We start from the raw sequence: 14,264 nt of genomic DNA, 5'->3' as shown, positions 1-14,264 counted from the left end.
CACATAAATATTGAGGACAAAATATTCACTTGCTGCCTAATATATTCCACCCCACTAACAGGTGCTGTGATGAAGAGATAATCGGTGTCACTCACTTCACCGTCATAATGTTATCCCTGATGGGCATATATATTACTCAAACACGATTTTCTAACAATTCAAGATTTTTACTGCATACTGCACATCTCTCTCTCTCTCTCTCTCTCTCTCTCTCTCTCTCTCTCTCTCTCTCTCTCTCTCTCTCTCTCTTTCTCTCCTTGGTCAATTCTCATTTGGTAGATGCTTTATTTTTTGGCCAGAAAAACGTACAGTACACTTTCAGTAAGAGAAAGAGATAGAGAGAGTGTGTACCTGGAACAGCCTAAGGTTCAGTGCCATGCTCCAGGGTACAACAGTTAAAGCCACTAACCAAAATATTTAATGACTTCAGCAATATTATTTAATTATTTTGATTCATTTTGATTTTAAAACTCATGCTCCAAAACACTGCTTATATCGTTTCTGTATTTCGTCAGTGTTGCCTGAACCTACTTGAGGACATTGTACAACCACAAGAACATTCTAATATTGAGTTTGATGTTATAATTCTAACCCGGGGCATAAAAGTAAGAGAATAAAAAAATAAACACAATTTAAAAAATCACTGTGTACAAATAACGTACAGATCAGTTGAGATTGTGCACAGTAATCTTGTAGGGGGTGCATGTTTTTTTAGTTGTTTAGTTTCAGTGTGCAAATGACAAATCCACTCCAGCACAGTAATTGACAAGATCATGAGCCTTTGTTATTCATGAAAACAATCTAATATCAGATAGGTTAGAGGATAAATTCAAATCTTTCAAAAGGAACAGGGGAGAGGGGAGAAGATTTGTGATACTTTTTTCAGGATTATTTGATGAATAGAAAATTAAATTAAATATAAATCTTTTGTATTATTATAAATGTCTTCACTGTCACTTTTCTTCATTCATCCATGATGAATAAAAGTATTAAAGTATTATTTTCCCTCTCTCTTAATCTCACCACAAATGTTTGAATGGTATCATTGTTTCCACAAAAATGTTAAGCTGCAAAAACTGTTTTCCCCTTTGATAATAAGGTAGCACTTTATTTTACAGTCATGTTCCCCTTGTAAATATGTACTTATTACAGTAATTACAATAACTGGGTAATAACTAGGTACTAACCCTGAACTTATTCCTAAACCTAACCTTAAACCCTGTAGTCACCTTATATTACCCAATATCTTCTTAGGTAAGTACGTAAGTACGCTGTAAGTACACGTACTGTAAAATAAAGTGCAACCGATAATAATAATCATAAATATTACAAATTTTACTGTATTATACAGCCTTGGTGAGCATAAGATACTTATTTCCAAAATATTAATACATTGTGATGTTCACAAACTTTTTACTGGTACTGTAAATGAAGGAAACTGGAGGTTTGATCCAGCCCACAAGGCAATACATGTATAAATTATTTTCCTAACCCTAGTAAAAAGCTTTTACTCATTTGTTTTAATGTAGGGCAATTTAGCATACAAATTTTATACAATGTATTATTTATAAAATAGATGTACCAGATGCAGCATGCCTTACCAAAACACACTTACTAAGAGCAGACAGGACAAAGTGAGTGAGCAGCCGGTCACACAGGACGTGCTGTTGTCTAAGAAAACAGCTAAACGGAGTGCAAAGGAAGGAAACATCCTGCAGAGACCGTACGTTTTTAGTTTTTAGTCTCTTAAAAAAACATGCAGCTCATGGCGAGATATTCTGAAAATAACCCATCAAGAATGGCCAAAGAAGTGCTTCTAATGCATGTTTTCATAGACCAACAATAACAAAATAATGCAGATTGAATGGAAAAATATATCCTGAACAATATCTAAGTTTAGCTTGGTCATGACTGACAAACTCAACTGCATAATGGATTACTGCTGGCTGTTGGCCAGTGATGGGATAATGTTCAATACAATAGAAATCCAAACCAACAATATTGATACTTTTTGTGATGTCTATGCAATGCTTTGGTCATCTGCCAACAACAAGAACAATATTTTCTCAGAAAAAAAATTATAGATGTTATTCATTTGAGAATCTTTTGTAATCAATTTAGTTTCAACTCTTAATCATCAACAGTTTTATGCCAAATTGGAGAATCATTTACATGGAAACATAAAATGAGGAAAGATATCTTATGTGCAGGTATCAGGACCTGTGATATACTTGGCTTAAGAAAAGTTACACCCACAAGTATTTATAAAAATATATTTCACAAAGTAGGAAACAATACATGGATATCTTAGATTACAATACAGAGAGTAGCTAATTCAACATACAAGTGTATGAGCATTAAAGCACAGTAGAAAATATGATTTGCATGAAAGACTATTTTATATATACCGTCCGTCCAAGAGAATCGCCATATATCGCATCGATACAAACAGAGTATGCACGCAGCTCCAGTGCCAGATCCCCATGTGCAATAGCTAACGTGCATAGACAGAACCTATCACATCAAAGAAAAGCTAAGAGAATCAGCAATGACTCTATGTACATTTTTTTTTTCTTTTGCTCTAATATCATACAGTGCAGCTCATTACGCATGTCTGTTTCTGTATTTCTTTACTCAATGGTTTCTGACTCTTGATTTTAAAAATGACAGGGGTCAAATATAAACATGAACTAGATGCTTTCAGCTATTGTGCTTAGAATGATCACTGACATCACTGTATATAGTATGTGAATATATATATATATATATATATATATATATATATATATATATATATATATATATATATATATATATATATATATATATATATATATATATATATATATATATATATATATATACACACACACACAGTGTCAATAAAATATTGACTTATCTTTCCTGGTCAAGAAAAATTGCTCTGTAGATTTCACAGTTCAGTGTAGTTAACGAATCTCACTATGTGAATTTCAATACAGAAATTCAGTTCAGCTTTTAAAAAACAGTGATGCAGCAGAATGAAACAAAGCTGAAGAAGAAAATCTTGAAACTTTAAATTAAAAAGTTAATAAAAAATAACAATTTCACTAAAATAAATAAAAAAATAAAAAGTACAAATATACTCAAACCTGCAGCACAAAACAGACGACTGGCGATGAATATTTATATATTTATATAAAACATACACAACAATGAAGAAACACATCAATGTTCCAAAAAACATTGGAATACGACTGTATTTAATGCTTCCTTTTGTAAAACGAAGGCCTCATTGTTTCCACAATTCTCTTGTTTGTCCTCATCTCAGTCTTACACACTCTAATCATGTTTGAGTGTGAATCACACTTAAAGCATATGGATACAAAGGGTTGTATAAAGCAAGCCTTGAGGCTTTTCCAGTTTACTCAAGAAATCTGGCCACGTAGTATCAAAGGGTCGAATCTTATCTCAGCAGGCAGATCCTAAAGCCAGTGTGACGTATTTTCATTGCGCTCGCATTTGTTAAATCACACATACATTCATAAGTAATGTAGACAATATATTGCTATTTAGTTTACCTTCTTTTTAATTGATTGGCTAAATGACGTCAATTGTCGCTGGGGAGCGGTGTCTCTGCAGTCCTGCTTCTCCTGCCACAGTGGGCTACAAGGTGTCCCAAATGTCCTCTTTCCATCCGGTCTTTTCAAGCGACTACCAAGAATCAAAGTTCTGATGCCTCTGGTGGTCACAGTGAACAACAAATACCCAAAATACTGCTAGACACTCAGTGACGGTAATCTAAACTCACACTCCACAAGAATCATTGACCTCCTACTATAGACACTGTTAAGTTCTGACGTTACGATGCACTCTGATGTGGTAAATGACTAATGCTATTAGGTCTCTCTAAGAAGTAAAAAAAAAGGCGCCCCCCCTTTTTAACAGCAGTGTCTAACATCCCCGTAGCATAATACACAAGTTATGTGGACGAAAGCAGGTCCATAGTGCTTGGAGGTCAAGTCTCTTTGTCGCTCTCGCCAACGGAATAGAGCTCGCCCAGTCTTCTGAAGCGCGGCCCCCACTCTCTAAGGTAATCATAGTTCTGGTCCGAGTCCGAAGAGGCCGTTTCGAGGGAACTCAGGGATCCCGCAATGGAGCCCCTGCCCTCATATCCGTAGATTTGAATGGAGTCATATGGTGGAGCCGTGGGGTCGTTGTCTGCCTCGTGAAGCCGTACATTGATGAATTCATCTACGTCTACTCCGTTCGGACCCGAGTGCTGACCTTGTCTGGGCATGAACTGCAGGTCAGGCTTGATGTCCTTCCTGGGCAGATAGCCGTTGATGCCATCTGGGTTCTGCAGGGTGGCGATGTCAAAGGCCTCAGTGTCCTCCTCCCCGCCTCCCTCGTCATCGTAACGGATGATGTTCTCCCTCACGTCCTCGTCGTCTTTGATGATTAGAGGCTCGTTCTTGTGTCTCCTCAATGTCACAAACAAGACCACGATAACTGAAAGGCACAAGAACATCCACTTAGTGATCTCTAACGTTGCCTTGTGCAGTTCAGAGATTTAGATTTTTTTGGTGGTTATTTTACCAAGTGCTTTTTAGAATCAGATTTTACATGCAAATCCCAAAGTGGTTTTCAAATTCAAAAATGAGTAAGGACTAAAAGAGGCAGCTGAAATGACCTACCGAGAAGTAGAATTATACAAGCTAGAATAGCAATCAGAGCTCCCATGCTGAGACCAATGGGTAGAACAAAAGCCTCAACGTTACACGACTGCACAATGCCTCCCCTGCTGCAGCCGCACACCCGGATAGTTAAAGTGTTCGTGCTGCTCATTGGAGGCTCTCCGTCATCACTCACGACGATGGGCAGGAGGTACGTCTCCTGTTTCTGACGCCGAAAGGAATCATGCTTGGCAAGAACGCTGATCGAGTTATCTAGGGAGAGATAAAGTTGGCTGTGATGTATGAAATCAAAGACAATTCATGCAAGTAAATGGTAGGGAAACACACTATTAAATTTACAACAAGACATTGTCTATCCCAGCAATACATAAACAGATGGATATAAATAGCTTCATCTCTGCTGTCAATCTCTTGCAAAGGCTACGGGAGTAGTGGAAGTGTCTCAGGAAGGCAGACAAAGAAACTAAGCAAAGTACTGGAGCCTCCACTGGTGCTGCTTTTCAGAAGTTGTAACTTCATTATCTGCCCCCGTCATACCTCAAAGCATATGTTGAAGCTCTCTGGTGTCTCAAGGAGCTCCTTCAGTTGATACACTGTACAATATCTCCCTAAAAGCCTTCCTTTTTTATTTCAAAAAAGAAAAGAAAATCACTGAGTGAAAGGTTTAGATGATACCACAGACGGATATAACACAATAACCAAGTTATGGAAAAAGCTTTATCACTTAATAGAGTCTTGGGAGCAACCAAGGCAATGTTAATGTATACATTTATTTATTTCTTCTCTTGAGGTCGAACAACTGGAAGTTCATCATTTAAAACTACGGAATGAAAGGACATCACAGAGCTCACTGGAAATATTGGTAAACCGAACAGGGTTGAAATTTAATTTCCGCTCATAAACATGCTAATGAAAAATGTAAATATGGCTTTCTTTTTGTTTCCCTGAGATCACAAAGCAATTATCTGCAAATGCTGTGAGATGATTTATCAATGTAATTAAAGTTCCATATTTGTTTCATGTCATTATGTGTGAAGAACATTGTCCTGAACGAATGTATCTTTTTTCACCAAATAATATTCACTGATATGCAGTCCTTATTTGTTGCTATGATTCTCTGACTATATTTTAATGTGCCTTCACACAGTTATGTTCAAATGAAATGTTCCTAGGTTTAAGTGCATTTGAGCATTTCATACTAGTCACATTTATAGCAAAATGAAGACTAATATAATATTCTGATGGTATATGGGAGCTATTATGTTGTGCTTGTTACATCTCTTTTTTTCATGGCACAATACCCTGAAGCACAACTTTTAAGGTCACGATAGCTGCTGGTAGTTCCCAGCTCACATTGGCCTCTCCATGTCACCATCCACTGCAATTACAGTTATCATCACAAACAAACCTCCTCAGCTCCAGAGGTCTGCTTCAGACAACCTGCCTGGTGTGTGCAGATGGGAACCATCATAGACTGCATGTGTGCCTCCGTGATGTGCATATCTAGATCATTATTGCACATGATCTTTGAGACGAGACTTCATGATGGATAATCATGCAATTAACTGCTATTGAAAAAAAATGCACCCATTATTGTACGTTCCTTGTACATAAGGAAAAACATGATTTATAATGTTATTACTAGAAGAGAATGTGATTGAATCCAAGTGTGCGAAGCCTAGACTTTACCTCAGAAGGTATGTAGTATGCATAGCCAGAAATGTTTTTAAGTAAATGTACAGTATCTAAAAGACTAATGTATGTATGGCTTTCTTTCTTCTACCACACACAAATAAGTCCTATTTTAACAATCTGAGCGAATTGTCTGAAGCGAATGACGCAGGGGCACTTAGAGCGTGTCTGAATCCACTTTTGATAGTTTAATGATGGAAAAAATTTCATGGTCTAAAAGGGTTGTTCCTAGTCTCTTAATGAGCCATGGGTGTGTTTTGGGCGTAAGGTGCAATAAACCAATCAGAGTCTCATCTCCCATTCCCTTTAAAAGCCAGTTGCGCTTGCACCATGGCGGATTCGCTATTTGCATGGTGAAATTTGTGAGCAGAAAGACTGAACGCTTCTCCAGAGAGGAATCTTTTATTTTTAATATTTAAAAATGTTTGTGTGCTGCTGCACGTCCCTGTGTATGTAATAAGCAGAGTGTACACACGTTGTGCACCCACCTATAGGCGCATATTATTAACGTGCCCTTTAAATAACAAAAAAAAAATACTGCGCTATTTACTTTAGACCAGGTTTTTGTTGGTCAATGGCGAAGTTGTTTTCAGTTGCCTCAAAATAGCAAAGCGCCAACAACGCGCCTGAACACACATCGTTTTCAGTCCAGCACAAACAGATGGGCGCGAGAGCATTTGCTATTTAAACAACGTGGCGCTGAAAGTGAAAATGATAACTGCGTTGGACTGAAACTAGCAAAAAACACTTGCGTTGCGCCTGGCGTCATATTGCGTCAGGTGTATGATAGGGCCCTAAGTCTTCTTTTAAACAACCTTAAGATATCATGAAGCGGTTATAAGATTTAACTTAAGGTAAAATCAAAGTTGTGTGGAAAATTACAAAGGAACAATGCAAATCATGTTTTATTCATAAAAACTGTAAAATTACAAAGTTTTCCCAAATCTAATACCTATCGTAATATTAAAAAAAAGCATATAGCGTACAATTTATATATATATATACAAAAAGAAACTAGAAGTCAGAATGTCAATTCCATTTTAACAAACATTTTAAATAGATATTTAGATGTATAATAACATACGTGTATGTGCAGCTAACTGTTATTTTTGTCCAGCTTATTGGTTATTTTTGTTCTTGTCCTGAAAATGATGTGCAAAGATACATTTAAATATTCATCATAAACAGTTACCTACAGTTTAAGAACAAATATATGTTCTTTTACAGTCTGGTTAACCACATTCATATAAGTTGTATTGTCTAATGTCACACTCTAAATGTTGTGTTGTGTATACGGTAATAAGGCATTAAGGCATTATAATGCATTAAGAATCCCCTTATGATGCATTATAAATGCAGGCTTCCTAGAAAGTTTTACTGGTTTGGAATGAGGGCGAGTTAATGATGACAACATTTTCATTTTTGAGTGAACTTTCCTTTTAAGGGACTCGAACAATACAAATCATTGTGCTTTTTAATCATGAATCACAAGTAACAACATACTGTAATGAAAAGAAACAGGATATTGCACACATTTGGACATGCTGTCAAATTGCTGCACAAGTTTTGATGCCAAGCGCGATGAAACACACATGCACACTCATACAATCATACGTGCACAGCAGAAGAGATGAGAAAGCGGCCTTAGTGCACCAGACGCCTCAGGCTGTGCATCAAAGCCTGGTGTCCTTACAGAGCTTTCTCCTGTCTCTGTGATGGAGTGGCCATCTTTAACCTGAACTCACTCAGGCTGACTCATAATACATGCTGCCTCTCAAGATATCACTGAGATTGTCACTAATGACATTCCGCCTGTCTGTTTCATCTTACAATTCTCAAGGTCTGTCTTTGTCTTAGTAGTCCATTGTTCAACGCTTTTTCTATCAGTGTTGTTTCATCTTTCTTTTTTATATTTTTTCCTTGTAACATGTTTATTACCAATCCTCTCTGTTGGTTCCTTGTTCATTCTAATATCAGATATAAAATATTTACTTTATATAATATATTAGAATGTAAATCTATTTATTATAATGATTAAAATGATACATACTTTATTTATATACTAACTCACCATAGAGCATTACTGATACTTCTATTATTAATTATTATTATTTTCATATCATGAGTCTATTTTTAAAACTATGTTGCCTATATGCAGTACATTGTATCACAGCACATAAATAAACAGCAGAATAAATATCTAAATATTTCCATAAAATAATCTGCTTTGTATACACTCATTATAAATCACAATTTCTCTAACAAAATTGAAACAGAAGACGAGCCTAGTGCTACTAGCTGTTTTTCTTAAATTCTTAAATTTGGATTTTATTCCTGAAACTACCCCTTGCCTTTGAAAACAATAAGAATCCATAGTTTTAAGTATAAAATAGTTTATTGAGGTTGTTTTGCACAATTGAGACCTACACCAAATAAATAAATAAATAAATAAATAAATAAATAAATAAATAAATAAATAAATAAATAAATAAATAAATAAATAAATAAACTTTTCTGTCACTTCACTCAAAGCGCTTTACAGAGACTAGGGAGATCCACAATTACTTTCCTTTTGGAAAGCAAAGCTCTTTTGATGTAACGTCTGATCCGTGTGGTTCAAAAATATCACGTATCCTCTTTTTGGTGAGCAGCCAAAACAACAGCTCCTTCAACGGTCAGCCATAAGACCACATGCCAAATGGAACTAGATCAATACAGTTCTCCCTCAAGTCTTCGAAAGCATAGTGCAGTACTAGGTTGTGCAGTGCGAACAGCAGGAGCACAGTGTGAAAAGGAAGGTCGGATAGGTTATACAAAAAAGAAAGAAAAAAATCAGTGTATTTAGCAAACAAATTTAGAACCATCTGCTGCACAGCCTCAACTTTGAGTAAGTCACCCTACATCGAGATGCATCGCTAAACCTCGGCTTGGATTCTGTTCATTTGCTTTCTTTCAAAATGCACTGGGGAGTACAAAATAGCTGATGTCCAGACAATTGTGCATCTGCTAACTTTTGGGTACACTAATTCCACCAGATTTCCCCTTCAAACGCACGCCTCCGGACTATGCTTGACACACAATGTTTGCACTTGCAGATGTCTCTCTCTTTCTCTCTCTTTCTCTCTCTCTCTCTCTCTCTCTCTCTCTCTCTCTCTCTCTCTCTCTCTCTCTCTCTCTCTCTCTCTCTCTCATATTATTATTTCCCTGCTCTCTTTCAAGTCAAGTCACCTATAGTACTTTATACAATATAAATTGTGACCCTGGACCGCAAAACCAGTCATAAGGGTACATTTATTGAATATATAAGCTTTCCATTGATGTATGGTTTGTTAGGACAGGACAATATTTGGCCGAGATACAACTACAGTATTTGAAAATCTGGAATCTGAGGGCGCAAAAAAAATCTATATATTGAGAAAATTGCCTTTAAAGTTGTCCAAATGAAGTCCTTAGCAATGCATATTACTATACTACTAATGCATCTCTGATATATTTATGGTAGGAAATATCTTCATGGAACATGATCCTTATTTAATATCCTAATGATTTTTGGCATAAAAGAAAAATCGATCATTTTGACCCATACAATGTATTTCTAGCTATTGCCACAAATATACCCATGCGACTTATGACTGGTTTTGTGGTCCAGGGTCACAATTGTTTCCAAGCAGCTTCACAGTAATAAACAGTAAAATAACAGAATAAATTATGCAAACTTCACCAAAAATTCTGCTATAAAGCAGCTCTATAAACACAATAGTGTAATTATTCAACTCAATTCATTTCAGTGTTAATTATAACTTAGGCTCAATGTAAAAACATGCCTGTGGTGACGTTTGTGTAAAATAGCCTAATATGTGCTTCTTGCAAATTCGCAACACCTTAAAAGTGAAAAGTCCAGTGAGTGGCTTCCTTCTTGAATTGGACCAATCCGATTGGATCTGTTCTTGAGTCAACAACTCGCTGATTCAAATGATTCGGTCAGAGCGAGTCTCCAGAGAAATTTACAAGGAATTTACTGAATTCACAAGTCTGACTCCAAACAAGCCAAGATCCTCAGAGCATGAGTCCAGGCACAACTGATGGTACGAAAAATAAGATACTACTGCCAAATTTTAGGATTTATTATTGTAAATGAAAATCATATTTAGGTCAGGACTGTCAGTGGTTTGTGAACTAAATCCGCTGTAAAAGGGAGAGCTGTTTAACCCCATTGTATGAAATGCTGGAATGTGGACATGTCCACATTTGTGTAATACCCTCTGAACGGAGTAGGTTTTAGGTCAAATCTAAATATAACGTTAAAATAACGCAAAAAAATGCCCATGCATCTTCCCCTCTGCTATAGCAGTTTCAAACGATGTAAAACTATATAGTATGTTGTTAACACATTTTGCCCAATGTGACGTCTGATTTTATATTGTATGTTCATATGTGTCAACACATTTACAAACATTTTGTTTTTCCTAATTTTTATATACTATATGGTTTATTTTTTTATTGAATTATATGTAAGTATAGTTATCAGTGTATGACAAGTTTTGGTCATAAAATAAACATTCTCTTACTTGCAGATCAATACATATTACGTGTCTGCATAATCTTCCTTATTGACTAGTGCTGGCTACTTGACAAATCATAATAATTCATCATAATGTTAGACTGAGCTGTAACCTATTTTAAGCTCTATCTGTAAATCTAGTACATCATATCCCACCCACACGTATTTTGAGCATTCATCAATCAGTACTTTTTACTTTTAATTCTTGAGAACATTAAAAATCAAGTACTTTTGTACTTCAACTCAAATAAAAAATCTGTACTTTTACTTAAGTATACTTGATTTGACTGTCCACAACTGATGTTACAAGTGTGTGATGTCTTTAACTGTTACCTGTTAAAAAAGCCAAACATAGTTGGTTGGTTTAGTGATACAATCTGGTCGAATCGGTTTTGCAGATTAATCAGCACCAATAACCGATTTTTTGGAACCATCAATATCAGCAATAAACCACACATAGTTTCTCCCGGTTGTGGCTGAAAAGTCTCCGCTGCACAGTACAAGAGCAAACTATCACACCTCATGGTGTTTGTTTTGGTATGAGACACTACACTATGCACAGAGCGGAATCAGATGCTGATGTGAAACTTTTACAACGAAAAGGTGTGTACACTACAGAACACACTGTCATATTTTTAAAGAATAAATTTGTTGACTAGATGCTGCATTAGTGGAGAACCACAGTATGTTTGCCAACAAGGCTGAGAGGACATTAGCATTAGTAGTATATCAAGCAATACAAACAATGTGAAACAAAAACACACACATCTGAAATAAATGTTTCAATGTCATGATTGTTATTTTCATTAGTTTTATATCCAGCTTGGACATGTATTTATTCGTTAGCCAGCTAAATTGCATCTCCACAGTAATGAAAGCGCCTATATGCACATTTCATATGAATTACATAATCAGAGATTATTTGATTTCGATTTGAATTCACACACATATACAGTATATATATATATATATATATATATATATATATATATATATATATATATATATATATATATATATATATATATATATATATATATATATATATATATATATATATATTTTTTTTTTTTTTTTTTAAATGTTCAATACATTTTCATGCATCAGTTAATACTGTTTATTTTTGTAATACATTTCAACACTTTCATTTTTTAAAAACTATCGGTTAATTAATCGGTTGTCAGCAGGTACTGAACAGGTACTTAAGTCATCGAATCGGTAAAATCCAATATCAGTCGACCTCTAATACAGACATAAAAATGTATTAGTTTATAAATCATGCATGTGGTAAAAGTGTTTTGAGGTCACAACATAGTATTGTGCAAGGAACCATGTTTAAATAAATAATTATTAAGCAATATTTTGCCACTGTAATCATATTTTTTTTGTAAAGGAATAAAAGGTGTTTTACTAGAACTAGTGTGCATTTCAGCTGGAAACTGCAGTGAATTGTACATATAGGTGTGTTGGTAACACTTTACAATAAGGTTCGTTAGTTAACATTAGTTAACTACATTAGTTAAAATGAACTAATAATTAATTGCATTAATAAAGCATTTATTTATCTGTGTTAATGTTAACTTCAACATTTACTAATGCATTATTAAATATTGCATACAATAATGTATAATGTATGCATACATTATTGTTAACATTAGTTAATGCACTGTGAACTAACATGAACAAACCACGAACAGCTGTATTTGTATTAACTAACGTTAACAAAGATTAACTAATGCTGAACAAAGGTGTTGTCCATGGTTAGTTCATGTTAACTAATGCATTAACTAATTTTAACTAATACAACCTTATTGTAAAGGGTTATTGGAATTTCGCAAACAATTGTAGAGGCGTGTTTTTACAATGAGCCTAGGTTGGTTGATTTGGTTCAGTTCAATAACTGTGTAAATTATGAATTCATAAATTATGAAATTAATTCATTTCAGCTATAAGCAGCTCTACAGAAGACAATAGAGCCATTATATTGAGTTAGTTCAATGTCGATGTTGCACAATTCATCAATTATAGTCGTATGTTGTCTTACCTAAATTGTTTTTGATGGTGAAATTGGGATTGTTAAGCACCTCTAGGCGGTAGTGGAAAGTGTGTCCCTGGGGAGGATTGTCTTTGTCCACAGCAGTGATGTTCTGAATCACCTGTGGACACAGACACGAAGAGAGGGACCGGCCATCCATTACTCCACTTTTGACATCATATAGGGCCAGACACCGACAGCAGACAACACAGGATGAAAAATCTGTCTCATTCACTCATAAAAAGTAGAGACCCTAAGCTAAGGGGCGCGGCTTTGGCAGCCCACTTTTCTGTGCCAAGTCGATCTATATATCTGCCACCCCCGTTCAAGACAAGTTCTTTTTCTTCATGATTAACAGCTCCCTGTAAAGCGGGACCTCGCCGTCATCATTCCGGTCATTCTTTTCCCCACATGGATGGAGAATTTTCTCACAGTGAGTGTGTTAGAGGGCGGAGGATATGGAAGTACATACTGATACTGTTAGTCACAGACACTGCATGTCGGCTAGAGCGATGCATGCTCTGACTGGGCCTGAATGGATCTGATTGTTTTCATTTTCTGCAGAGGGAGAGGGAGAGAGTGGCTAAAAAGGGCCACCCAGGTGTCGCTTACTTCTCTCTCTTAAATCAATAGGCCATAATTTACCGTGGCTGATCGTTACGGAGGAGCGGTGAGAGGGAGATGATGCTGGCCCGCATGACTGATGACCTCTTACCTGTCCAGGTTTGCCATTCTCACAGAGGAAGGCTTCGTAATCGGTGGCGAACTCAGGGGCGTTGTCATTTATGTCCAGCACTTTGATTGCCACCATGGCTCTGGAAATCTGGCTGTGGTTTCCTAATACAAATAGAGACAAGCTATTAAAGCACTGAAAACAGAAGTACAGCGGCCAAATATAGAAGGGAGCTATTGCAAATCCCAGGTAAATAAAATGACCCAGATATTTTCCTTCTCTTTCTGCCTCACACCAATTTCTTTCTCTCTCTTCCTTTCACCCCCCCCCCCCCATCCTCTGGGTTGATGGAGAGACAGATGAGACACAGCATCCGTTTAAGCTTTAGACATTATCAAGTATGCAAAACAGGATTATGGTGGGGACACACAAAAAAAAAAAACATCCAAAGTGCTTTTGAAATCCCCTGTACAGGTGCATGTTTTATACATGAAGGTTAAAAAAATGAATATTAATAAAACGGTGGCAGCTGAAGTCTAGAAGACAATAAAGGGCAATTTAATTAGATTAACTTTTCATTGGAATTATTCATTGGCAGTAATTTACAGTCCCTTTTGAGGACCCATG

General features: G+C 36.0%; 1 protein-coding gene across 1 annotated transcript in view; it reads right to left on the bottom strand.

Moving 5' to 3' along the window:
- Positions 1-3,997: 3,997 nt before the first annotated feature.
- Positions 3,998-14,264, bottom strand: part of cdh8 (cadherin 8) — a gene marked incomplete at both ends in the record, with an annotated part of 106,070 nt that continues 95,803 nt past the window's right edge. Inside the window, 4 exons of the mRNA XM_079810918.1 lie at positions 3,998-4,491; positions 4,677-4,928; positions 12,974-13,085; positions 13,680-13,801. Coding sequence (XP_079667044.1) covers positions 3,998-4,491; positions 4,677-4,928; positions 12,974-13,085; positions 13,680-13,801 — 980 coding nt within the window. The remainder of the gene's footprint in view (positions 4,492-4,676; positions 4,929-12,973; positions 13,086-13,679; positions 13,802-14,264) is intronic.

Source organism: Gobio gobio (genome assembly GCF_949357685.1).
Source record: "Gobio gobio genome assembly, chromosome: 2".
In the NCBI taxonomy this organism is placed as follows: Eukaryota; Metazoa; Chordata; class Actinopteri; order Cypriniformes; family Gobionidae; genus Gobio; species Gobio gobio.
The sequence above is the reverse complement of the archived record's forward strand: the minus strand, read 5'-3'. Positions and strand labels throughout refer to the sequence as shown.